The sequence below is a fragment of the Dermacentor silvarum genome, chromosome 3, assembly GCF_013339745.2.
Source record: "Dermacentor silvarum isolate Dsil-2018 chromosome 3, BIME_Dsil_1.4, whole genome shotgun sequence".
Taxonomy (NCBI): domain Eukaryota; kingdom Metazoa; phylum Arthropoda; class Arachnida; order Ixodida; family Ixodidae; genus Dermacentor; species Dermacentor silvarum.
The window spans coordinates 159,934,457-159,961,309 of NC_051156.1; the positions used below are offsets into that span (position 1 = coordinate 159,934,457).

Sequence of the window (26,853 nt, forward strand, 5' to 3'; positions counted from 1 at the left end):
TGGCGGTTAGTTATAAGCAGGTTTAACTGTAGAATCAGCTTTGGCCTCATGGTAGCCGCAATTACAGTTTTATGGGTAAATTTCCGAGCCTATTTAGACGTCCTTCTCATTTCAACTATTATCTTTATTATTGTGCTCTTAGCTCTGCATGACCATCACGTATGGCATTCTGAGACCAAGGCCAGGGGCCGAATTCACAAGTTTTTCATCCTTAAGTGCTATATGTCATTGGCTGGCTGCGTTTGTTAACGTGTCCGGCATCACAATTGACTGGAGTTTTTATCTTACGAACACTGGGCTAGCATGATAAAGTTTTTGAGAATGCGGGCCTAGCTTTGCCATCGCTCTTGCTGGCCAGTTCTCCAGCGTAGCCGCGACGACTGTCTCTGGAGTTGGGGGCACTGCAGTCACGCCTAGTGCGTCGTCTGCTGCAATATAGCACAACACTCCGAAGCGTATGTTCATTTGTACAGCCCACTTCCACACCCAACCGGCCGTGGTAACTCAGTTTATCTACAATTTTAAGACAAAATGGTCATTCTTGTCGAGATACAATTGTTATCGCATGTTGATCTTTCTTGCCTCGTGTTGCAATATCCGCCGCAGTGAAGTGCACGGTGAAGTCGCGATCACGCTCGTCGACAAAGCGTAATATTAACAGCGGAGCTGTTTAAGCCGACCGCCAGTCCATAACACGTTAACAAAGAACATCGCTCACCGATGAGTCACCTGGGTTGCCTAGCAACCCCCTCGCGGAGCGGCGTGTGCTTCGCCTCCTCTCCATGCCGTGCACATGTTGCCTTGACTTTAGCCTTGACATGGGACGTTAAGGAAGGGGAAGTAGAGCATGCGCGCGGCGCGCGCTATGCTCGAGAGAGAGAAAGTGAAAATAAGAGCGAGAGAGAAAGAAATTGTAGCAGCACCAACAAAGCAACGCGCAAAGCTGCTGCCGACGCCGTCCGCGTTTCCCCGCGTGCGCACCGAACGCGCGCGGTGTCCGGGACTGTAGCAGGCGCCTCTGGCGGCGACTCGGCAGGTTTCGACCCGCCACGACCCGGCAAGTGTGGAGGCGTAGCTTGGCCGTTACGTCACCTGCGGAGATAAAGCTCGGAGCCGCCGCGACGGCGGCATAGCTCTCGTTGACTCTGTGGCGAGTACATGTAGCCTTGACATGGGACTACCAAAGAAGATCCGGACACCTGAAGAAGAATTAAGCCGCTCATCTTGAAGCGCGTCGGGCGGCCAAGCGAGAATCTGCGCGTCGGCGGCGAGCTGATTCGGAATACCGTGACTATCAGGATTGAGTATTTCCTAGCAAAACTTAGCCAAGCCTAGTAAAACCTGGAAGAAAAGCTAGGTCGATCACCAGCTCTGCTGCTTACTCCAGCCTTGTGCCACTAGTGCAAGCTAATAAAAATATGTAGTTTTAACGCGATAGCGTTTAGGACCTCGTGTCGCAGAAAATCCGGCGTCGGCAACCGGCATGTGACCGCGAGTGGTGGAGAAAATCATCCAACCACATTGACCGCGCAGGCCCTCCACGTGGTGCTAGGTTTTGGTGAACAAACATTTGATTTTTCACAGTGAAATCCGTCAGAAAAATCGTAAAGTAGGACTTTACCATTCGGCGTTGGATTCACCGCCGGATTGTTTACCAATCGGCGTGGGATTGTAATTTATATGTACGAGAAAACCTAATTCTTCTACGAAGAAACTCAAACCACAAACTCCTTTTCCAGCATTTCTACCAGACCTGCGCGCGTCGGGGCAAGACAAACAATAAAATAATAAAAAAAGGTGCTAGGGCCTTCACATTACAATTTAAGACCACTTATATGGCCCCTGGAAAAACGCCTTTCCAGCAGTGCATTTCAGTTTACAAGTGAAGCCGACTTTAAGGGGATCGGTTTAAGCTTGGTCTTTGTAAGCCGGCTTTCCCGCGTTCAGTGTTGCAGTGAATGAAGCCTACTTGCCGTATGCGAACGATGCGATGCGAATGGGTCCCATTAACGCTATAGCGTTCTGCTCTTAAAGGCGAAGCTTAAGCGTCCTCCAATTTTTTATTAGTGCAAGGGCCAGATATGGCCAAAGAGCGCCATGACATATGGTGATGGTTTTTCAATCTATTATAAATACAGTGGACTATAAGTTATAAATGGTTGATGTAACGTGGCTGTAAAAAGGCCTAAAAGCAAGTCGCTGTAAATTGCGTAAAATATATTGGTATTATAAAATACGCAACCACTGAGTCATTGCCATTATTTTATAAAATAATGACAATGACTAATGGTTAGAGTTATGACTATAAAATTCCGTTACGAACTAATAATATACTTAAACATATACAATAGCAATAGTGCCTCAAGAGGTCCGTTGAAGCCAAGGGCTGAGGGGCACGTGCTGTAAAAAATACTTTGCACTGCAGCTGCAGCCTGCAAGACGAGGCTGCGCTACAGATACCCTGGCCAGATTATTTGTAAAGTGTTTACTTCTGCTAAACACTTTAAGACTGCATTAAAATAAAAAAGCGGCTCATGGCTAAGAAAGACTGCTGGGTGAAGAGGGATGTGCTCACAATATGCGGGATAAAAGTACTTTTTTGCGCTGGACTTCTATTTCAGGGCACTGGACAAGAACATGGAGGACTGTAACAATGTCGCCACACCTATCACATTTTGGAGGATCACTTCCAGAAAGGAGGTGAAAGTGTGTGCCATATGTATGACCCATTCTTAACCTGCAACGAAGCACTTCCTTGTGTCTTGCTGTTTTTTCGGACAACCATTTCCCTCTTCTTGGTTTGATCATATGTAGCTTGCGTGACACTTCGCTGTCCCACTGCCTTTGCCAATATCTCCGCAAATGATGGCACAAGAAAGGCTTTAGGTCTGTGGGAGGGATAGCTATGTTTGTGTCTGTATGTTCAAAAACTACTGACGTGGCACTTTCGTCTGCAGCTACATTGCCTTTTATGCCTCTATGGCCAGGTACCCAGCACACTATGACCACTTGGTTTCCCATGTAAGCTGAGCATATAACCAGCTGTAGAGTTCGTTAAAAACTGAATTCTTGTGTGTTCGTAGATTCATTAGAGCTCTAACGACGCTCAATGGGCCTGTGAACACAATATCTTCAGGAACATTCATTGGCTTTATGTGTTTAACTGCCTAGTGGATTGCGTATGTTTCTGCTGTAAAAATACTTGTATGCGGATTTAGTGCACCAGACGTTGAAAAAGACGGTCCCAGAGCTGCGTAAGCAACACCATTAGGAGATTTGGAAACGTCTGTGTAAACTTCTGCACATGATTACTTCGCCTGAAGCTCGAGCAAGTGCGAACGTATACGAGTCTCAGGTGCGTGCTTGGAAATCTCTATAAAAGAGACATAGCATTCAATAGTCTGCCACTCCCAAGGTGGTGGAAGTCGACTGGGAGCCGTTAAGACATTCTCTTGAAGTATTATGCATGTTTCTTCAGCCAACGCTTCTAGACGCAGGGTCAGAGGAGTCCTCATAGACGGCTGGTTTCGATAAAGCCTGGCAGGCGACCCACTAGTGCAAGCTGTCCACATTTTATCTTTTAATTCATTAATTACTCGAATAATAAATACAGCGCAAGAAAAACAAGATGTCCCGGTGAATGCATCTCCAATGACATAGACCACTTATTAGGCGGATGCCGTATGACATTAGACAGGCATGCTTGGTTCCGTCGCTAGGGACTGTCTTGCGAGAAGCTTCTAAATTGCCTAGCGTTGTCACAACTTTGGACCCGTTCTCGAGTATCATCCGCGTAGATGGTTGTGTTTCTTTGGCTGGAATTCGGAGTTTTCCTTTGACTATTCTGTACACTGTGTTTGTTGTGTAGAATTCTAATATGACATGGTACCAGTGTTTCCATGCTATAAAAATGGCAGTTGTGCCTCGATCAGAAATATTTCGGAACGAGGCGAGTTCGAATCCTACATGCAAGAACCTTTTTTATGCCATGTGTAATTTTGATGACATACACTCTGAGCGAGGACTGAGTTTATATTACAAATGACTATTGCAATTGAAGTAACAAAATTTCACCGCGAAATATGTAATGAATTAGGAATGGAGAATAAGAATAATATAATCAGAAGCGTTTAAGAATCACAGTCGTTTTATTATACACACAGTAGGCTACATGCACATGGTATATACATAGTTTGAATAATACCGAGGTCGTCGATGACATAAAAAGGACAGTCTTAGTAATGAATGCTTCCGCGTCTGCAATATCTTCCGAGTTTCCGGGCCAGGGCAAGCAGGCTCGGAAATTTCTTGAACGTTCCCTTTCCGCTCCTGCAAGAACACGGATGCATCACAGTGTAGCACTGCACTGACATCTGAAGCTCATTCGCCGCAGTTATTATGAATTTAGTTATTAGCTCATTCGCCCCATTTTTCTCACAGCATTTTCTTCTAAATAATTTAAATACGGAAGCTTCTTAGTAGGCTCACATTTTATAGTGACTGCCCCGGCAACATACGGCATAGCAACGCACAGTAGTACAGGATTTGATCCTCAGATCAAGACAAATCGTAACGCTACAGCGTTAAGGGCCCCGTTTCGCAGATAATCCGGTGCCGGTGGAGTTTTCTGTGAGCGAAAATTTCCGTACATATTTAGGTATATACTCGCATATATGCCATGCCTTGTTATATGACATGCGGTATATGCGGGCTCTACTGCACCACCATTCTATCCATAAAGTTGCTCATTCTTGACAAAGTTATTCTTCAGGAGTTGGAGAACGACAGCCCACAACGTAATGGATCAAAACACCGACAGTGCATGCCTTTTATGTTAAATCTTCTCAGACTGAAATATTAAAAGTGCGCGACAATAACAGAAACCTGAAAATGATGTCATTTTTTGGCGCGGCTGAGGACTACCTCTGGGATCAGCCCAAGAGAGAGGCCGCGTTTCCAAAAAAAAATGTGGTTGATCCCTCTTATATAGGAATCGGTATAGAACACGAAAGTGAAACGTGTCTTCACAGAAGTAGTGTAATGTTTATTGCACATTGATATATAATGTCTATTGGTGTTTTGTGGCTAAAGCGCCCTTAGGCGTTGATGCACCCACGCTGACGCCTGGTGGCACGTCTCCTCCATCACGACTACCAACGTCGATGACCATGAGCAACCGTCGTGCATATGGAAGCTGCACTACGCTGCACACGCTAGCACAACGCGAAAGACGAAGCACGTAACTGACACACTAATACAACGCGCAAGACAAAGCACGTAACTGAATCGTCACCGAGTCAAATCAGCGCGTACAGCGCGTCGTAATTGCAGCCTCCGCGATCAACTTCAGAAACATTTTCAGAGCTAATTGCGGAGGCCACGCTCCGCTGTGCTGAGTACGGTGAACGCCACCTAGGTGGCGTTGGTAGTGCTTCTTGATGCCAGCGTCCCTTCGAATGCTGGCATCGAGGCGTCGTAGTGCTGAGACCACCGAAGCGTTCACTGTCGGTGCGCGTTAGTGTCATAATGCAGTACTTCTCTTTTCTGCTCGTAGGCGGCGGCACCGCCCCGAGCAAGAGCGCGGGTACACGGAGGAGTGTTAGATATATAAGGCGCGTCTGTGTAGCTCTCTGCAAATGCGTTTGTGGCGCAATGGGTTAAACGCTCAGCGATCTATCGTCGCGGACCGAGAGGTCGTGGGTTCGATTTCCAAATTTTGCATGTTTGTGGAACTTTTTCTTCTGGTTTCTTTCTTTGTATTATGTTCGTGTATGTTCGTGTGACGTATTTCCGTGACGGAAATACGTCAGTGAAGTCTTGGTGGACCCCGGCATAAAACACTTTCGTGTTAAAAAAAAAAGAGCGCCAAAGCTTGCACTAGGCCGCGCAAAGCTCGAGACCACGTATCTTACTCCGTGCTGGAGACACAGCGAAGCTGGCCGATCGATTGCGTCACAACCTAAGATATATCTGGCATAACCAAGCTCAACTCAGACATAGCCAAGGCCGAACCTAGCTGCTACCAAGTTCCCAACCTAGGTACAACGAAGTTCAACCTAGCTACTACCAAGAGACGCAATCGATCGTCTAGCTTTGTTGTGACTGGAGCTTTGCGCGGCCTAGTGCAAGCTTTGCCTCTCCATTACGACGACAGAAAAGTGAAATTGCACGCTGGAATGATTAGCGGGCCACGCAGCCAGCTGTAGAAGAATACAACGACGATGAACGCGGGAGCAGTGGCACGAGCGCGTGCCGAGCACGAGTTCGAGCGCTAACCGAGGGGCGCCAACAAGGAGGATTAAAAAATCACAGCATATCCACGGGGTGAATGATGATGAGTGGGCGAAGCTCCGGAGGGAATCATCGGATCTCCCGCTTAAGGGGACGCTAGCACAAACGCGTTAGAAACGTGCAGTACTCTCTAGTAAGGGGGAGAGGCCACAGCGTCTTACGCAGCCGTTTACACATGCCGGAACGTGCACCGCGTTTGTCGACGCCATCACATGACTGCTGAGAGAGTATAACCCCCGTATTCATAAACGCTCCTCGACTTGAACTTGACTTGCCACCGCCTTCAACGCGTTTCGAACGCGCTGCCCAAGGCGGTGGCAAGTCAAGTTCAAGTCGAGGAGCGTTTATGAATACGGGGGTAAGGCGGAGAGGCCACAGCGTCTTACACCAGCTTCTTACACGGGCCGTGACGCGCTAGCACAAACGCGTTAGAAACGCGCAGTCTTTCGTTAATGTTGGGTATTTATTGTCATCGTGGTGCGTGTGTTCATGTGAGCTTCGTGGCGTAGTGGTTAGCGCCGCGCGTTTGGAAGCGAGGGGTCCCTGGTTCGATTCCGCGCTACGGACACAACTTTCGGAATTTTTTTTTCTCATAAAAGTAGACGTGGCTACCTACTACGACGACGACTACTACTACTACAGAGGAGGGACAGACGCACACCCTAAGGAGCTTCGCCCCTAAAAAAATGCTGGAGTGGCAGTCCCCGCAGTTTCTTACCAGTACAGGTGAAGCCACAGTTTGCCCATACTTCTACTCTGAAAGAGGGCCGTGACTGCTGAAATCTGCTAGCAGCTCACATCTTTTTGGTCAGTTATTGGCGCTGAGCCGTGCTCCCTCAAGGGCTGCAGAAGATAGCGCCAACCTTTCCCTTTCCCTCAAGAACCACTTATCATGGTCAGTTATTGCAAATGCTAGGCTAATTTGAAATTAAAAGCTCCAACCTTTCGCTTAAAATATTACCTTTGTCTGTGTATTAATATTATGATGTGCCATAAAATTTGAAAATAACTTAAGGCTTTCTTCTGAAACCAGTGACAAAAAGGAAGACGTCCAACGATATCTGCACGGCTAAATTTTCCACCTAAAAACAGCACGGAGTGGGAAGAAAGTGCTTCGCGTATTTCCCGCCATTTCCTAACGTTATTGCTTGCCTCTGGTAAGATGGCGGCGGTCCGGCTTCACTTTTGAGACGGCAGCTCCACTCCAGCATTTTTTTATCCTCCTTGGGCGCCATAGAGTTTCTAAATAGTAATATGAAACTCTATGTTGGGCGCCAACGAGCCAGCTGCGGAAGAAGGCGACGCTCGAGCCAATGCTGATGATGATAGTTTCGTGTAACGCGCGCGGCAGTGGCACGAGCGCGTGCCGAGCACGAACGTACGAGCGCTAACTGAGGGGCGCCAACGAGCCAGCTGGAGGAAGACGTCGACGCTCGAGCCAATGTTGGCTAAAGCACGTCCTCAAATCTATTAAGCCAATCCCCTACTCACGCATCACGTTTCAACGTGAAGTAGCGGTCTACATTCGAGTAAGTACGGTAATAATGGCCGTAGATACGCCGCTGCGCATCGTCACACGTTTCCTTTTTCGTTAACAGGGTCATGGCTTCCGTGTCCCTTTTTTGTTGCTGTTTTTTATTGTTCGTTTGACTGTCTGAACATGACATAAAATCTTTTTCATCGATCTTCTCGCGCGTTTGATTTTCCATACCCGCTTGTCACATTGCACAAAACTAGGCATAGTACTCGCGATTACGATTTATTTTCAGGCGTAGCCCATACTGGGTTCATGTTTAAATGACTGCTGATCCTCGTGTGTTTTCAAAGCTTTCTGCTGCATTTTCTGATATATAACCGCTGCTACATGTCACGTCGTGTGATAAAACGTTGTCGCCATTTTCACCGCTCGAAGATTGATAACAGATGATATGACACTGGATATCTTAAGTGTACAACTGATTTGATTTCGCAGTAGGCCGAAGATAGTTCTTAGAAAAGCGTCCTGCCAAATGTTCCATGTTCAAGAGCGTAGTTGTAGTAAATAAGTAACTTCTTAAGTTCGAGATTGAACAAGCATCGACCGAGAAAAATTGTGTGCGCCTGTAACTAGTCAGTGGTCGCCTGACCTAAGCCTAGCACTGTATTCATTTACAGGTCGATTTATGTTATATATTCGAACACTGCAAAACTAAAAAGACAGATATTTAATTGCGATTAAAGAGTTACGACCTATAAATGTAACTAATGGCACCGAACCCGCCTTTAGATGTGCTAAAAAGCCCCCCATCTGTGCCGTAGCTCCTGTCGGCTTGAAAAGTTGATTTGGCGCCTTGCAGCTACAGTCAATTTTCCTAAGCAAGGTCTGCAGTGCAACGAAGGTAGGACTCGCGTCAGCTAATCACTAACGAGGTATACCGCTGGTTGCTCATAAAATGGGAGAGCTCACCCATTGTGCACCACTAATCTTTTCGTGAAACTTTTGTGAACTCAGCGTCGAGTGGAGGGCGGTCAAATCCGATCAATTTAGGAGCACTGTGAAGGCCACTCTTAAGGTGGCAAGCTCAACATCAGGTGCTTTCCATGCGATCAGAATGCCTGTACTTCTGACTATTCCTTTCTCTCTCTTTATTCCTTCAATAAGCCACCACTTCTCTCCGGCACATAACAACGTGTACCTGTCTGCTTCCTCCTGATTCCTAGACAGGTCTACCTGGTTGCCTGTCCCCGCAGCGTCATTAAAATGGCTTTAGGCTCCTTTTCTTGAAGCCTGAACAACATGCTTTAATGTGTGCAACGCATTTCAAGGATATGTCGAAGATGTAATACCTGATAATAATGAGGGGGGGGGGGGGGGACCTCCCTTCACGTCGTCGCAAGCAGCACCAGCCTCGCAGCTTAAGGAGATGATGAATGGTGGGGAGAGGATGTCACAAGCTGGGGTACACCACTCACTTGGTGGATGGGACGAGTTAACAACCACTGTCACTGTTTCATAGTGTTTGATAGTATATGTCGGGAAGGGTGTGCGTTCGTGCATGGTCGGAAACGATCGGCCTCAGCTGATCAGCACTCCGAAAAATGGTGAGGAGCAGCTCTAGCTGCATTAAAAAAAGGAAGAAGGGGAGTTTCAGTTCGGTTGTTACGTTCCGCTTGTTGCGTTCCGCTAGCCCACAAATATGTCCACTACCCGAAGAATATCTGATCTGCCACAAAGTTGTATTGAGAGGTTGTGCAGGGGGGATTTTGTGTCGTGTTTTCACTGCCACGTGCGTTTCATGACTAATGCTCACTGCAGGCTAGTTAAGTCCACTGAGTTAGCTCGAATAAACGTGGAGTGCAAGCACTTGCCATGTCTGGCTAGGACACAATCCAGGCAAGCGTTGCTGCCGTATGATACCAGGTGGAAGCATTTGCTTTGCAAAAACTTTCTCTGGGGATCTTACGAATCAGAGCGTCGTACATTTGTATAATTTTGATAGTAATTGGTGCGAATGGCGGCTATCCGACTAGTTTTTATTTTTTCTTTCTGTATCATTGACGTGTACTTTTTCGAGCAGATACAAGGGTACACCCAAATTACCTTCAAGAGGGTGCAGGGGCTAAACGCACTCGTCGCGCGTAAAAATGTTCAATGAGTCTAAATATTCGATGGAAAAGCTGCTTGTTACTTAATCAAACGACATATTCGAATCTTGACATCAAAATCTGTCCCTGTCCAAAAACGAATTTAGTGTTGCGTTTCATATTGCTCACGCTTCTGTTTTGAGCTGCTGCTATGCGGGACGCATCCAAGAAATGATCTTGCTTGAGATCACAGTATCCTATCTGATCACGAGGAGCATTTATCGCTATGTGACCACGAGTTACGTTTATCATTGACGTGACACGGCACATGCGCAAAGAATGTTTGGCTTAACTTACTCCTTGGCTCGGTCCGGCAGGATGAACTTGAACTCCGCCGCCCTCTTCTGCGCGGCCTGTCGAGACTGCTTCCTCTTCTCTTTGGCAAGCCCACGTGAATCACTACTTTCGGTGGTCGCAGCTTTTTCTTTGTCGCGTTCAGCCGTCGCCGTCGAAGAACGAGTCTTCCTCAAGATCGTTCTCAAGAACACGAATCGACGGAGGTCGGTGCCGCGTCTCCAGTATTGCATTTCCTTGAACTTCCGCTTCGTCACTTTCGCCAGTTTCGAATGTCTGGGCGTCCCGGAAGTGCCCACCGGAAAGACATGCCGAACTCTGGCACCGAAGGCGAAAATCCTGCGGATGACCTTGCACACGCACGTCAGCGGCATGGCTCACTCCGCGGGCGTGACCCTCGCTTGGCAACTGCATCTTGTCATCTTCGCTTCTCCGCAGGAGGAAAGGAAGCGACGGCAACGTGGAATGGAGTTCGGTTCCGCTGTGGGATTAAGTGGGCGGGTCAGTGACACGGACAGGGCGGAACTAGCCAGCGCTCTCCGCGGCCGCGCAGGAAATAAGCCGGCTTCACTCCTTCAAGCCGCCACCCTCCCCCGCATCCCGCTCTCACCCGCGCTTTGAAACTAAAGCCTTCAATATGGTCGATGCATTTTCTCAAGCTTCCTCGTCGGCGCCCAACTATAGAGAGTGGAGCGTTTGCCGGCCTATGCATTTATCATGCGCGGCCATTATCTACAGAAAACGACTACTCAGAAAAAAAAAAAGAATGTTGCCAGGGCGTCTACATCCGTCAGATGCTATCAATCTGTGATACAAGTTGCAGCGACTGCGTTGTATGTGTCCTACACAGTGGGGCGATAGACGCGTCTTTGTGTGTCGCGAAGAAGGACGCTGATAACGCCTCCTAACTTCATGTTTGGAAACAAGAGCGCCGAGACGACTGCGGCGCTCAGCTAATGGCGATGAAATGCGGCCTGCTTTAAGAAAAGAGCGGTTCGATATAGCGAGTGAATGCAAAAAGAAATCGCGTGGTATTTCTTCTTCTGCTCACAGTTACGGCAGCAGTACACGGCTCCCGTCTAGGATGTCACAATAATCGGTTCGCTCACTGCTCGTGGAAAATTTGGGAAGCGCTGTTATCCCCAGTTTGGCTATCTAAGGAAGATACGAGTGGAGCGAGCCAGCGACGTAGCGGCAGTCGGGCCTAGACGCTGGCGGAATTCGGACAGCGCCTCTCACATTGCTGGCGTGCTTGCATGCGGCAGCTTAGTGCGATTGTCGAGGAGAAAATTAGGTGCATGCTGCTGGGTGATCGGTCGTACATCGTTATAAGCAAGATGCTGCACGATACAAACTTGGACGAGAAGAGCAACAGGGCGGGCGCAGACTGCCCTTTAGGGGGGGGGGGGGGGGCGCAGAATGCCTCCCCCCCCCCCCCGACTGAGTTTTATTCAGAAGAACACGCAAATTTATACCTACATGTCTGCAAAACCATCGCCTACGCGCATGCTAGAAACCTGCTTTCTTTCTGATACAATCTGATCAAGGTATATCACTGACACGATCATCACCCGTGCTCTTGATGAAGAAAGCCTCCGCAAGCTCGCGTGCCATCTGGTCACGACTGCGTCTCAAAATTTTTGTTTTTGCCAGCAAAGGCCGGCACGGTTTCTCACGTGTAGCCAAAGGGCATGCGCTGCAGTCCAAGGGCAAATTACACCCTTTTCCGGTCTTTATTGAAAGCTGGTGCTCCCTTAGCCGTCCATTTATACAATGGCCCGTTTGACCAATGTAAACCTTCCCACAGGACAGGGGGATTTTGTTTACAAAGTCAGCGGAGCAACCGACGAACTGAGAGGCGTGACGCTTATTGCAGTCTTGCAGGCTCCTTTCTCCTGAGGCGATCCGGGGGCACAGTGAGGCCAAATTGCATGGGGAAGAAAATACCACCGACGTATAGCAGCGATTGGCCACATTCTTCAGCTTGTGCGGTTCGAATTTGGACAATTTTATGACACTCCTTGAATTCTATCTCGAGTCAACCTTGTGCAACCTTTGCCAACCATATCCTTGTTCAACGTGAATGTATAAGCACTGCTCTTGTGTGGAATCTGTATTGACTGATATTTTTTTGGCCAGCATTGATCCTGATTTGGTGAGCTATTTTGACGAACAGATTGTTCTCAAGGTTTTTCGATAACTGTCTAGGTTTTCTTAAAAATATTAAACGTGGCTTTTATTAAACGTGGCAATTATAGTTTTGGCACATTTCGAAGTTTTTTTAAAGGCGCTTAGTGTGTGACCAGTACACAACCTCGCCCCCAATGAACAAGTTGTGAGCTTGGACATCATTCTGAGTTGTTTTATTCCAATGCGACATGTCAAAGATGAAGCTCAGTCGCTCACCCGCTACCTTAAACAAATTATTTTCAATACTCACGCCTAACTGATGAGCTAGGCTGACATTTCATGTCCCGTGGTCGCGAATGACAGCTTTAATGGTAATTTTGGCGCTTTGGGTTAGCGAGATCACTAAGTTATACAAAGCAGTTACCGGCGTCGATGTGAGTCCCATTGCAAACGCCACTTGAGCTGAACCCACGTTCCTAACGCAGCTTGAAAAGGGGTTTGTATTTGAACTTCCGCGTTACAGAATTATGCTTTCTCGTATATTCGAATTACAATCCGATGCTATCATGTCGGTAGATTGTGTGTAAGTTGTACCGGACAAAATTTCTGGCACATTTTACTTTGAGAAATTCAATTAGTTCAATAACGCACTTGCGCTAAGCAGAGGGCCTATACGAATGAGAATGCATGCTGTGCTAACGCTACCGCCACCTAACGGCCTCTGCTACGCAGACAGACCTCAAACGGCAGCTGGGAAATGGCTTTGCCTTTCAGTTGCCGCGTAACAGATTTATGTTTTCTCGCATATTCGAATAACAGTCCGAAGCTGTCATGTCTACAGTTTGTGCGTAAGTCGTACTTTAGGCATTTTCTGGCACAATTTACTTTTAAACATTATTTAAGTTCAAAAGGCACCTGCGCTTGGCGGACGGCCTAGAAGAATGAGCACTTCCGCTCATGTGCGTGCGCGCGTGGAGTACGTCGCTTGTCGTGGTGGTGCGTGTGAAACTTCGTCTAACGTCTGCACCAGATTCGCTGTGCATCCTCTTTCACAGGGTGGAGTAGGCGGCTTTCTTTTTTTCGGTCTATCTCATGAAAGCTTGAGGTGAAAACTTTACCGTGCTTATTGCATTTGGGTGATTACTGAAACAGGCTCAATGATTCCTGAAATCACACCTGGTGTCATGCTAGCATTAAATAGCCACCATCTCAGGGAACGCTGGGTAGGCAAAAAAGAAATTTGCTGCGGGAAGCCAGTAAGGCTCGCGGCCCACATAAGTTCAAATACAAGGTAAATTTCTTAAGGCACCCAGGGAACCGCTTGCCCTTGACCCGCTTTCTCAATGGAACGTGCGCACTCGAAACTATCAGCAGTTCCTGTGTCACACATGTACGAACGACGCCTACAGCCTTCGAAATGAACGGTGTTAACCTGCTCTGCTGCTTCCGTAACCTCCTGATGGTCCTTCGATAGCTTCCCACTTTTGCCTGCAGACGCTTCTCATGCAATTAGCATTCTTAGGGTACTTCGTGCACCTTCTGGGGAATGTATCTATCTAGCTTTTGTTTGTGTGCATGTACGTATGTTTGGGGCTGTATCTATGTATGTTTGTACGTAACCGTTTTCCGTCCTACACGTGTGACTTGGTAGACCGTGGCCAAATGGGTAACGCGTCGGGCTGCTAGCTGTCCTGACGGAACAAGGGTTCGAAAATGAACCATCGGGCCAACTCGGGTCACTGACTACGTCGCAATGTGTACATGCGTGCCGCTCTTCATCGAACCTATACTACGTCGACACGGGGCACTGTAGATGGGCGACGTGGTTGGTATACACCGCAGTTCAAAGAACCTCTTTGACGCCGACAGTAAATGCCACAGGTTTTGCGGCAAGCAAAGAGACAAGTCGTCAGCGCTCACAGGCACCGGCGTGCCACGCTTCTGGTCTCGGAGGCTATGGGCGGATTTGTCTGCGGCACCACTAGATGGCGCGGCGTGTGTCCAGAAAGAAGTGCGAGAGAGGAGCCCGCTTGTCGCATGGCGCTTTTCTCGGCGCGTTTGCACGCACCGGCGTGCTTTGCATTTCGGAGGCCCCGTGGAAGCTTCGCGGCGTCGCCGCTATATGGAACGTTGTATTATATCACACAACCTTGTCTTTGTCTCGATAATTCCACCATCACGAGAATGAATCGCATATAATCACTATTAAGCGTGTATCCATGGCAAGAAGGAATGTTACTCGCATTATACTGTCGCCAATAATTTCCATAGGATGAATGCGCTGCCAGCTTTTTTGGTTGTCCTGAATTTCTTTGACTGAGAGCCTATCGCTGGAGCGCCGCATGCAACTGTCACAAACAAATATACGTGTCTTATTAAAGCAAAACGTGTTTCAAGTCTACGGTTGTAAAACGCTCTAATTTACTGGTTCCCTCGTCCTCGGAAATGTCTTAAGGGACTGCAAAACCTGCAACCCAATGCACTAAGATTTATTTGAAATAAATATAATCGTCTTGACCTTATTGCAAAAAGCAGCCTCTTGCGGTGTGAAACCAGCGTGTTTTTTCACACTGGATCGCACTGGGGACGCTGGCTCTCGCTGGGAGTCCCTGGGAGGCCAATGAGATCGATGGAAAACAGCTGGGTCGCACGAGACGAGACGCTGATCTCATTGCTATGGCTCTTGGGCGCACTGGTGTGTGTGCTTTAAACGCGCTGGTTCTCGCTGGAGTTCGCTGCTTGGTACTGAAAACTGCGCGGTTGCGTTTGTGCCTCACTGATTCCAGTATGCAGGGAGTGTAGGCACCGTTGATTATTATATGCTTGATAAAATTTTATGATACTAGTGTCCTGTCCTAAATAACGCTACATTTTGAGGTCGTAAATATCTGCTTCGTGTCGCAACTTGGAATAAAGGTGCGTGAGCTGCTTCGTTTGTGCAAGCACGTGTGACACAGAAGATCACATTTTTTTTGCATTTCCATTTTGAATGTGCAGATAGCCATGTTCTTGAACGAAAATACGCAAACGCAGATGCCGCTTCGTTTTTGTAGTAGTGTGTATTTATGTTATGTTTTTTATTCATCTGGCGTTAACATAAGCTCATCGATCAGCAGCAGTGAATGTTTACATTTCTTGCACGTTCACCGCACTTCTTATGTCAGTGCGGCGTTAGCTGCCGTTATACCAAGGTAGCAAATGGTGTGACACTAGGCAGTAACCATTACGACCTTTTTTTTTTAACAGTGTAGAGCAAGATTGTTTGTTTAAACTTTTTTATGACCTCCTTCAGCTGGAGGGGATGGAACTTCTGCAATGTGCTACGGTGCCAAATATTTCTGCAGCGTGTCATAGGGATTTGGGTTCCTTGGAGTAGATACTGAATCAGCCTGGCTTCCGAATGCGATGGTTTCGCATTTGCCCAAGCGCGGGAGGGAAAAGCAGAAAAATTACTCAAATTTGGCACTAAGTGGTGTGCTTTGTCTAATTTTGCTGTGGTGAATAATACGTTATTGTTTTGTTTTCCTCAGCTCCAAATAACGAGGTGAAAATGTCGGACGTTTTTCAAGAGCACTCTACTTGCACGGAGCGCTTTTCTTCTGTAGCTCTGCCTATCTTCCCACAGAACCATTTTCGAGAGGACGCCGCCGATGATGATTAATTCTATTGTCATCTCCATTGAATTGGGGCAGCGGTGATATGTAGTCACCTAGCCTGATTGAGCTAACCAGTCTTATATATGTGCATAGCAGTCTAGTATTTTGCCTATCTGTCTTTGATGGGTTCACTCTTAATTAAAACGGCTATTTTGATGTTGTACAGTTAACCTACTACCAATGGCGATTCCGGTTCTTTCAATCTATTCGCTGCCGTTTTGTTAGCAGTGTATATCATAAACGTCTCCTGCTTATCTCCCCTGCTGACCAGTTTTGCTTCCGTCCGCCATCTTGGGCCAGCGGCACCACCTATCTTGAGGCCGGGCGAAGCACCCATGCATTGTATGTGGTTGTTTTGTACAGTTCTAAAATAAATATAGCATTTTCACCTTTCGAAGTAGTGAATGAAACCACAGTGTCGAAGAGCAGCACCCGCAGCCATGCAGCAAGTTTCAGCACCACAAAGCTTATAAATGACCTATTTACCAAAAAAAAAGAACCACTGAGAGTTGATCTAGAGAAATATGTTCACCCGCCCTCCCCCATCCCCCTTCCTAAAAATTGTTTGTGCGCAGTGGTGACACATTATTTGATTGAGCGGGAAGAATAATCGCACCCGAGGGGCTCAATTTTTATTGGTTACAACCATACGAAGAAGGAATTAAACCAGAGAAAGCACACGAGAAAAATTACACCATCTTCCCGTAGGGGAACCCTGACTAGTATGCGAAGCAGCCATGAGGTCGACTCAAGTTCCCATTAGTTTTCACTTCGTGGTTTCCGTTAGGTTGAGGTACGTAGCTACCGGCTTCGCGAGCCCGAAGTTCGGGATCGGCCTGTCGCCGCTGCCGTTTCGTGGCAGCGGCTCGAGCCCTCTTCTCCGCGGCGCTGTCCACGGCGCTGACGCGTTGACGCTGGCGCTGTCCGTGGCACTCATTGCGGCGTTGCGGGAGGAGAATGAGAGGAGCGGAGCGCGCACGCGCGTCATTATACCGCGAGCTACAGTGGCGCCTCCCAGCGGAGTATGCAGCGCCTACCGTCGCGCCTGTAACCTAAGCTGCTTCGCAGATGTTGCCATTCGTTACGCAATCCGGAGAGGAGGAATGCCGAGAGGAGAGATGAGACAAGGAGAGGAGGGGGAGGAGGATGCGCAGTGCGGGTGTGGGCGCCGCACGGCGGATGGATGGAGGGAGTGACATAGCCCCGACCATAAGCTGCTTCGCATCTAAAATATTTGTGTTTAATTAAAGTGTAGAAATCACAGGATAAAGCAAAAGGAAAGCGGACGAAAAGGTAACTTGCTCTAGTGGGAGCCGAACGCACACTATCCACATTACGCGTGCGGCGCATAGTATAACTAAGCTTCCGTCCACTCAGGTATTTTCGCATGTGTAAAACATCAGCCCTGAGAGTTAAAAAACCTAGATAGGTTTTCTACCTTGGGATTGTAAGCAACCGCCGCTCACGGCTAAGGTGGAGGTTGTGAAACATCCTTTTAACCGCAGGTGTAAGGTAGTACATGATCTCAGTGTTTTCTGAGTGCTCTCTAAGCGAAATTTACCATCACAACATTACAATAAACTGATCAGGTTGTATCGAAGTCAATCGATCGAAAAGAAGCTGCTTGGACCGTAGCTGTAATCAGCAGAAGCGTGCGCTGACTGCTCTTCATCAGTTTTTGGCAGGTAATTCATCTTGTGAATAAATACAAGAATAAGAACTGCATATGTATTTCACCCTCGCGAAAACGACATTACATATATATGCAGTGTATATACATAGACATTGTGGGAAATTGATCATAATTATATCATAAGTGAGACCTTTTTTTCTTCTTGTGTGTGTAGTGTACCTGTAGTGTTCGTGGCAATCTACGCTGTGTTTGTCTATGGGGGAATTTCTTGCTTTTAGGACTTATCGAAATGTGATTTGTCTATTTTTGTGATATTCGATTGTATTTTTTATGCCACTCCTGCGTAAAGCAGTAGCGACACCATGTGTTGGTGCCAATACGTGATTGTAGGAACAAAAAAAAAAAAATGAATATTTGGTCAACCTGTTTTAGTGACAGAAGAATACTTGGGATTGTATGTCCTAAAGCGACACCTATCCTCTGCATGAGCGACGCCCCATAGTGGAGGGCTCGGGACTGCACCCAAAGAGCAGCATATGCGAGTGTTTGCATTCTGCCCGCGTCTGATTGCAGCCCCCGGAGCCGGTAAGCAAACGTACGGCTTCGTGCTCAGCATCAGTTCTCCACAGCCACTGAGTAATAGCAGCGCGCCAAGTGCGCGAATAGCGCTTTTGCATTATCGAAACTGTCGCTGTTATCGTGAGAAGGGGCTTAAAAAGTTCCGCAGGGCCGCGATTTTGTAGCGATGCCTTATGACTTATTCTTATCATTCACCGCTCACGGCCGGCTGATCCCGTTGATAACGTGAGCGGACCGTCGCTCTGACCACTGACAAAGCGCGATAAGCGCGAGAAGCCATTATTACCGGAAATGCATCGCTACAAAATACCGGCCCAGGTGTTACACTCTTGTGCTACAAGAAGGCGAAAGCCTACTGCACATTTGGTAATACATGAAGCTATACAATCGGAGTTAGACTTCTTTGTAAGACGCATTAGTACTGCATTAGGTTATACAATCGGGGCTAGACTTCTTGCAAGACATAACGAGCCGAAATGGGAAGTACACGTGTGGCACTAAGGAGACCTCCTGAACGTCGCATATGTACAGTCTGTTTCACACTTAGGGGGAATACTCGGAGCACCTTGCAAGGCGCTCCGAGTTTTCCCCTATGTGTGAAACAGACTGTACACTTAATGTAGTACCTCAAGTGCAGCATGTTAATGCACGCATTAGGCCACACCTTTAGTCAGCGAGATGGCTGCGACGTGACGCACTAGGCACTAGGCAATCACGCGTTCACTAGGCACACCTTTAGTAACCCAGAACCATGGAGCAGCCGTCGCTTCAGGGAAACGTGGTCGTCTCGCACCGAGGAGGCCCTGGTTCGATTCCCACCGAGATCGAAATGTATACACGAAATTTTCTTCTCAAAGCCACTACTAATTTACTTTGTTAATAGGAACCTCCCTGAGAAATGTGACGTCAACCAGAGCATTTTTTGCGGCGTCGGCCATTTTTTATAACGGCGCAGTTTCGCCACGGTCACCGCCATGCAAGGGCACCACCAACATGGACACCTAAGGCATGCATGCTGTCGCCATTCTGTTGTCATCGAACCGCCATCGACACGCGGTCGTGATCCATTCTGTTGTCGTCATGACGCCTTGGTCACGCTGCTGTAAATCACCTTTGAATGTTTCTGCAACGATTAATCTCCACATTCTGCACCTTAATAAGCTACGGGAGACGCTACAGAGAAGGACGGTAGCGACCGCGTCGTGTCTGCGCGGGTATACTAAGGTCTAGCTTAGTTATCGAAAAACACTTTGCCAACGATACACTCTTAATTTAAAGGTGCACGCCGCCGATGCAAAGGCCCTATACAAAGGCCGCATGCTCTCCAGCAGACCTCTGTGGAGTAAACTATGGAGTAAACTGAGGAAGCGCAGGCGCGCCGCCGCTGTCATGTCACCGTCGTCTTGCATGCTGTCGCCATTCCGTTGTCATCGAACCGCCGTCGTCACGCTGTCGTGATCCATTCTGTTGTCGTCATGTCGTCTTGGTCACGCTGCTGTAAATCACCTTTGAATGTTTCTGCAACAATTAATCTCCACATTCTGCTCCTTCCGCATGACCTTTGCCCTAAGCCCTAACTAAACTAAGGCCAAGTTGCTGCAAGCTGAGCAACACCTGCAATGTCCCAACACGTTATTGAATTGATTTATGAATCGCCGCTGTCACTTCTTCGGACGAGTACGTAGCAACGGAAATTCCTTCCAACGTGAAGGGTATCCTGAAGCGTTAGGAAGTCGTTTATTCCAGAGGAATCACATTGAGCCCAATCAAAGTTAAATGGCCCCTTCCACCTTCAGCACCCATGCCCACGGCGTTGGCAGCTTGTCTGGGGTGAGCGTGGGAAATTTGACAGTCGTGCCCTTCCTAGCGGCTCGTAGTTGGCCCACGTCTTCTAAAGATTGAGCTGATGCCCAAGCGAACGTCTGTTCGGTGGGCAGCCCGAGCATCGTAACTCTGCTTTGCGGCGACAATTCCAACGACTCCAGGTAGAGCTGCTCGTTCTTGGGCCACCTCATCACGTACACGTACACCACGTCGGCCTTGGCCGTGTACCACACGTGCGGCGTGGCCGTGTCGTTCTGGTGCTTCCAGGGCTTCGATCCGTAGACGGCTTCGCCGTTGACCGCAAGCCACTCCCCCAACTGAGTGAGCCGCTCTTCGAAAGCAGGCACGATGATGCCGTCCTTGGTCGGGCCGACGTTGATGAGCAGGTTGCCGTTGCAGCTGATCGTGCTGGCCAGGATGTCGAGGAGCTCGCCGATGCTGCGGTAGTCCGAGAGGTCTGCATTGCGTCTGTAGCCCCAGGAGCCCTTGTCAACTGGCAGGCAGTTCTCCCACTTGTGTGGCTGCAGCACTCCCGGATTGAACTGGTCGTCGCAGTTGAAGAAGTCGCCGTGTTTGCAGCGCACGCCTTTGCCCCAGCGGTCGTTGACCACCACGGTGGAGCGGACGGGGCTGTCGTTGTACAGCCAGGCGAGGAAAGACGTGCTGTTCCAGTAAGTGTCCGGCGCTTCCCATTCTCCGTCAGACCAGACAATGTCCGGTTCGTACCTGTACGTGCGAGAAAACAGTGATTTTGTATGTAACCTCCAGCAACAACGGGTGAGCGCTGCAAAACCATGCCGGTCTGCAAGCATGCTTACAACGTGACAGATGCAGAACCGTGATTCATAACGGACAAATTGTATACAATTAAGGAACAATGCAGCCAAGTCCAGGAATACAAGTGGCTTCCGAGACCGCCACTGCGGAACACAAATCCGTTTTACCGAGTCCCCCTGTCAAGGGTCTGGCATGTGCACTTCTAGTCCCATTTGTTATCCTTCGCTCTGTCGTCTGTCTAACCAGCTGTCTGGACAGTATTCCTTCCCCTTCATGTATCGCAGAGTAGGATGTTGCAGGCGTAAGTCTCAAGGCTGACCACTCGGTCCTCTTTTCACCATGGAAGGAATCCATCCTAACCCTCTCACCATCCCCTACTATTTACGTCCTGATAATCCAAGCTGGACTGGAAGGTCTTGACTATTCAAGTCATTGAAGCTCTTTCCTCAGTAAGAGTTCAGCCAAAATCTTTTGATGATCATTCAATGACAAAGAGCGTCAGAAGTGCTTAATTGCTCGACATGTGCATACTTATGCTGCCTGCGACTACACCGCCACGTCTCCATACCTCCCCCCACTCCTTGAAGAGAGACGGAGGGAGGGTGATCGTGTCATCGTGCGCCTTTCCCTTGGCGCTGAGCCGTGCTCCCTCAAGGGCTGCAGAAGATAGCGCCAACCTTTCCTTTCTCAAATGAACCACTTAGTGCTCCTTTCCTCATTCTATTCTGCTTTGTTATGCATGAATTGCTATGAATTGCTATGGATAGACTGATATAACTACTTCATTTCACTATGTCATAGAGCAAAAATAAAGCAAGAAATGACAATACTAAAATAAATAACTGAACAAGAAACTAAAATACAGGGTGTCATCATCATAACCACCATCATAATTTATTGTACCCTTAAAGGTCCCGTCAAGGACATTACATAAGGGGGGGGGGGGGAGGGGGTGTGTAGCGGTCATACATAGGCATCGGTGGAAGTGGACGGGCTCGTAGAATGGTTTTGCGCCGGCGCGCCTGTTGTTATCGCGGACAATGGGTCGTTCGTCACTATTCCCAGGTTCTCCGTGCACGCAATGGGCTTAGACTGCGCATTCTCGCCCTGTATTGGGAAAGGTGTTTCCTGGTTTCACATGGCATTTTTCAACCGGCTCGCATATAACGCCACGAATCGAAATGTTATGCGGTGTTACCACACCGGGACGAGTCCAGTATCAGCTGAGTGGTTTGTTGTGCCAATCATTTTGAAGGACGAGCTTCGTGGGATGTCTCACCGCTCCGTTCCCGACGGAATGCTAATATCATCATCATTATCCGCTTATACCAGTGATATACTGTCTCTTGCGGTCATGTTGACCGAGCGCAGGTATCAGGTCGCACAAGGAGCTGTGAATTTTTTATTAATAGGACCTTTAAACACATCAACTGACGACTTATCAGAGCAACGATCAATAAGTCACTCAATGCGGTGTGACAGTGCTCACCTTTTAACGATCTCCACCAGTTCCGGGATGGCCTTGGCGGGTGGAAACAGGGCACTCTCGAATCCGGACGCCTTGTCGGCCAAGTATAGCGGGTGGTACCAATCCATCATGGAGTGGTACACGCCGAACCGCATGCCTCCGCGTCGCCTAACAGCATCTGCCAGGTCCCCGACCAAGTCCCGGTGTGGCCCCACGTCCTGGGCGTTCCAGTTCCACGAGACGTTCGAGGGCCAAAGGGTGAAGCCCTCGTGGTGCTTTCCCGTCAACACCACGTACCGGGCTCCCGACCTGAATGCGCACGTGAATATCGCTTTAGCACAGAGAGCGAAGGCTACAGTGGGAAATTTTATCATCAGCTTTCATCTATATAGCAGCTTCAAACATTGCAAATAACACAAACTGGTGTCATCCCGAGAATTCGTTTTAAGTGGATCCGCCTTGCGAACTCCACGGCTACAATTTCGAAATTCCAATATGGGCCATCAGGTAATTAGTTAATAGTGATTTTTTGTTAATTATTCGATTACGCATTTCAATTTCTTGTGCAAGTAATGTCCGCCTCTTCGAAGAGACCAGCTCATGGCCTAGAATTGTGCTATCTGCCACAGGCAACCTTTAAGAATTCTTTAAAGTGTTCGCTGAAACACCCTGTATAGTAACAGGCGAAAGGATGAAAAAAAGATTTAATTTATACTTTTTCCACGCTTTCACCTCTGAATATACATATTGCGGTCCGAGAAATATAACTGGCTGGTTGTTAGTTAGCTGTCTGTCCTGTAACCTTCTTCCCTTCCTTGCGAATCATGCGCAAAATAAGGATTTTCCTTGATCAAAGAGGATTACAAAACCAGCTGAAGCAGCTCCTGCCACACACTACATCTTGTCCCATAAAAAAAAATGCTGAAGCTGTAGCGCAACATCCGCTTCTTCAGATTGGTTACATCAAAATGAGTACATTACTTTCCTACCAAATCGTAGTGCTAACATAGCTGTTGCCCACATTTTAGCGAAATGACTTTTTTTTTTCAATGATTGGCTTTAGGACACGGTGTTGCAATTGTGTAACGTAGTGATGCCGTATTTATATTGGCAAAATCATGAGACTTATCCCCAGTTTTGAGATACCCGCTCCACAAATGTGCTACGGAAATCATTGACGCTGCACTTAATAATGTTAACGGGAACATTTTGGAGAAAGCTTTAACGCCAATGTAGTACAGGTTCTCAGCGCGGCTATCTAGAATGATAGCCTTAAGGCTTCTCTTGAATATAGGCGGCATCGCTACTACCCGGTTTCCATGCATACATCTATCGTTCAACATTTTATAGAACCCTTTTTAATCTGCATCCCTTCAGTGAGATACCTATGGGCAATATAATTTTGTGTCGATTTAGTTAATACTACCCCTCATAATTTTCGTGTTCAACTGTTCGGGTCTGCGGAAATATGCCTGGCAGGGGAAGTTTGGTGAAACAAACAAACCCTGCATCCACCGTAGAGTGGCACCAAGCTACAATGGAAGCGCAACACGTTTTCGCAGAACAGTTAAAAAAACAACTTGTCCTTGTAAATACATCGAACACGAAACAACGCCATTCCATGGTAGTCACTCTATCATCACGTTTTTTTTTTCAGTGTTTTTTTTTTCTCACCTACGAAGTTTTCTTGGTAACCTATATGAATGTCCTTAGCTTTGCACTGTACTCTCAGGTGGATGCTAAAAGCTACGTGAATTCTGCCCCTAATTCGAAAGTGCACTTGAGCATTGGCGGGCGCCTTCATTAATGAATGCCTAGCATTAGGATTGGCTGTAATTTTCTTAACGAACGATTCTAGCGCAAGACTATTTTGGGAATACGGACCCTGTCTTTAAAAGTATGTAAGTATTGTGCAGAACTGTCTATAACCTTCCAAGTTCTGGTAGCAGCTGCTCCGAGGAGAGATCTGCTCAAAACTGCTGCATACATCATGAGATATATTTTTGCTTGCACGGTCTAACTAACAGAAAACAACAATTAGCGCAAAAGAGTCCTAAAGGCTGCGCTGCAGGAAGTTTAGTGCCTGCTGGTTGGCGAAAGACGGAACTGTATTAGGTGAACCGAATTTTTATTTGGCTAAATTATCTGACGTATCTCATTTTTAAATACAAGTGCTCATTTCTTAGGCTGTATAAACTTTACAAAATAGTCTGTGTGGCAGATTCTGTGACACTGTTCTAATTCCTGAACTACTTGCTCGAAATTCCCTAATAAAGTTACATGGACTAATAAGTTTGCGGTACGTATTGCAATTGTGCACGTGGAACGAATTCTGAGAACGGCACCGGATTCATGATATGAATCGTTAAACCTGCGGTAAAATACATTGCTCATCCCCTTACTTTTATTTTTTAACATAACACCGTTTTATGCATTGAAGCATAAAAATAGCCGATACACCAGCGTAATTAGTCGCACACTTTGGGAATGAACTTCTCGAAACCGGTATCATCCTGAGAATCAGTTCCAAGTGGATGCACGCTGCGAACTCACCGGCTGCAATAATAAAAAAAAAACTTCAATATGTACCGTAAATTAAATATTTAAAAACTTGTTATTTGTGTAATTTTGGTAAATAATCAGCTATGTATTTTCATTTCTCATAAAAGTAATGTCCACCTCTTCGAGAAATCCGGCTCAAGAATTAGATCTTGTTGAACGGAGCAATACGAGACAGAGGACCGCGTTTTGAGCTGTTTAACAGGGCCGGAACACGAACGAGCCCGGTCTCGTATACCCTACTCAAGAATTATAATTGCGTTACCTGCCACAGGTGATTAAAAAAATTCGGCATAGTAATACAAAAAACACTCAGTATAGACACGCTAGAGCACTGGACGGGCCGATTTTTTCAGCCCGGGTCTGGCCCGGGCCCGTTTTTACGCTGGGCGGCCCGCCCGAGCCCGATCAAAACTTTTATGGCGAGACCCGGGCCCGGCCCGGAAATAATCTACGTTACCCGCCCGGCCCGGCACGCCACCCCTTTACCATAGGCCCGAGCCCGGCCCGAGCCCGACTCGAAACCAGCCCGAACCCGGCCCGAGACCGAAAAATAATGTTTTTCAGAGTTGAGACGCCCGAGAATAACTCGCTGCACGTTACATGCACACCACCAGAAAGCCCGAGCCCGGCTCGGGCCCGCGTCAAAAAACCCGAGCCCGGCCCGGACCCGGGTCAAAAAGCACACGCCGGGCCCGAGCCCGGCCCGAGCCCGTGTAAAAACTGTTCTACCCGGGCCGGGCCCGGGCTTTCGGGTAAGCTCGAGCCCGTGCAGTGCTCTAAGACACGCAACACGCAACGCACTCCACCGCACTCACTTGGCGAAGATGTCGGCCCAGCGAGCGGGGTCGAAGAACTCAGCCGTGAACTGTGGGGCGAAATCCTGGTACGTGAAGCCCGGCCTGTAGTTGCGCCTCATGAACTCCACGTACGCGGACTGCCCTTCGTGCCAGTTGTGCCAGAACCACTCGCTCCCGAAGCTGGGCACCGAGAACACGCCCCAGTGAAGGAAAACGCCGATCTTGGCCTCGTCGAACCACGGTGGCAGTGGCCGAGTGTCCAGCGACGACCAGTCTGGGCTGTAACGGCGGGCACTTGACGAGCCCGCCGGCCCCGCTGTCATCGCGAATACGAGAAGCAGCACGCACGATGCCGAGAGGCTCATCTTCGCGGTCTTCCCTGCCGCTCGCTGGCCTTCGCGGCACTATATAGTGTACCGCGGTCGCTCCGAGGCTGCGCCTTGTCGAGCCGGTTCGTTTCAGTGGTGCAGAGTCACAGGCACCTGAATATTGGTGGTCGCCAGGCGAAGTCTATATACGGACGCTATTGAACATGCTAAACGACCGAATACGCAGTCTTGCAACCGATCGAGCGTCTTGCAGCCCTAGCGAGAGTTCGTGTCAGGGCCTATACTCGGACTACTTTTCTTGACGACACATTTGAGTGGTGAATGCACTCTTCGCTGCAAGTGGCGCTCCGTTCGGGGAATTAAGAGCGTCCCCTTTCGATTCCTGACCGTTATATCCACTCGCTGCCAGTTGTTCGGGCAGAGATAGCCGTGGCTCACTCGAGAGCAGCGCGCTCTGCTTGCAAAGCAGAATTCCGCGGCGGATAAAGCCAGTTTTCCGATAAGGCTGAATGAGAAAGGTGAGAGAAAGACACCACGAATCGGCGACGGGATACAGCCGACTAAAGTGCGAGCGAAGTCGCAGCTTCGTGTAGCCTGTATGTTTTTGCCTTAAAATGTGGAGATTCCGACTTGAACTCCACTCATCTTGAAAGCAGAAAAGGGTGCAGAAAAAAAGAAAGAAATGGGAAGGGGAAGGTCGTGCGGAGAGAAGAAGTCTGGTCATCCACCTCTCAGCAAACACTCCTCCGGCGATTTTACTCTCTCTGGTGATAGTTGATCAGTGTGTTGCCCGTAGGCTAGCAATAAGGTCGCTATCTTGGACATGCCTCGCCACGACGTGAGAGCAGCTCATGGGAGACGGCTGTGCGCGAGCTAGAGAACGGATAAG

General features: G+C 48.2%; 2 protein-coding genes across 3 annotated transcripts; both read right to left on the bottom strand.

Moving 5' to 3' along the window:
• Positions 1-4,135: 4,135 nt before the first annotated feature.
• LOC119444085 (uncharacterized) lies at positions 4,136-11,110 on the bottom strand. The gene is made up of 2 exons (XM_037708582.2): positions 10,213-11,110; positions 4,136-4,329 (listed from the first exon to the last, which is right to left on the bottom strand). Exons 1-2 carry the CDS (start codon positions 10,581-10,583, stop codon positions 4,236-4,238), a joined length of 465 nt encoding a protein of 154 aa, XP_037564510.1. The 5' UTR covers positions 10,584-11,110; the 3' UTR covers positions 4,136-4,235.
• A 5,504-nt stretch (positions 11,111-16,614) lies between these two features.
• On the bottom strand, positions 16,615-26,608 carry LOC119445982 (alpha-L-fucosidase). 2 transcript variants are annotated; one of them, XR_007466076.1, is made up of 4 exons: positions 25,654-26,463; positions 22,298-22,585; positions 19,714-20,757; positions 16,615-19,318 (listed from the first exon to the last, which is right to left on the bottom strand). XR_007466076.1 is itself a non-coding variant. In XM_049663773.1 (4 exons), exons 2-4 carry the CDS (start codon positions 25,998-26,000, stop codon positions 19,980-19,982), a joined length of 1,413 nt encoding a protein of 470 aa, XP_049519730.1. In that variant the 5' UTR covers positions 26,001-26,117; positions 26,496-26,608; the 3' UTR covers positions 16,615-19,979. The 2 variants fall into 2 exon arrangements, 1 of the variants encoding a protein (XP_049519730.1); XM_049663773.1 differs by adding an exon at positions 26,496-26,608 and having other exon boundaries at positions 16,615-20,757; positions 25,654-26,117.
• Between the last annotated feature and the right edge of the window lie 245 nt (positions 26,609-26,853).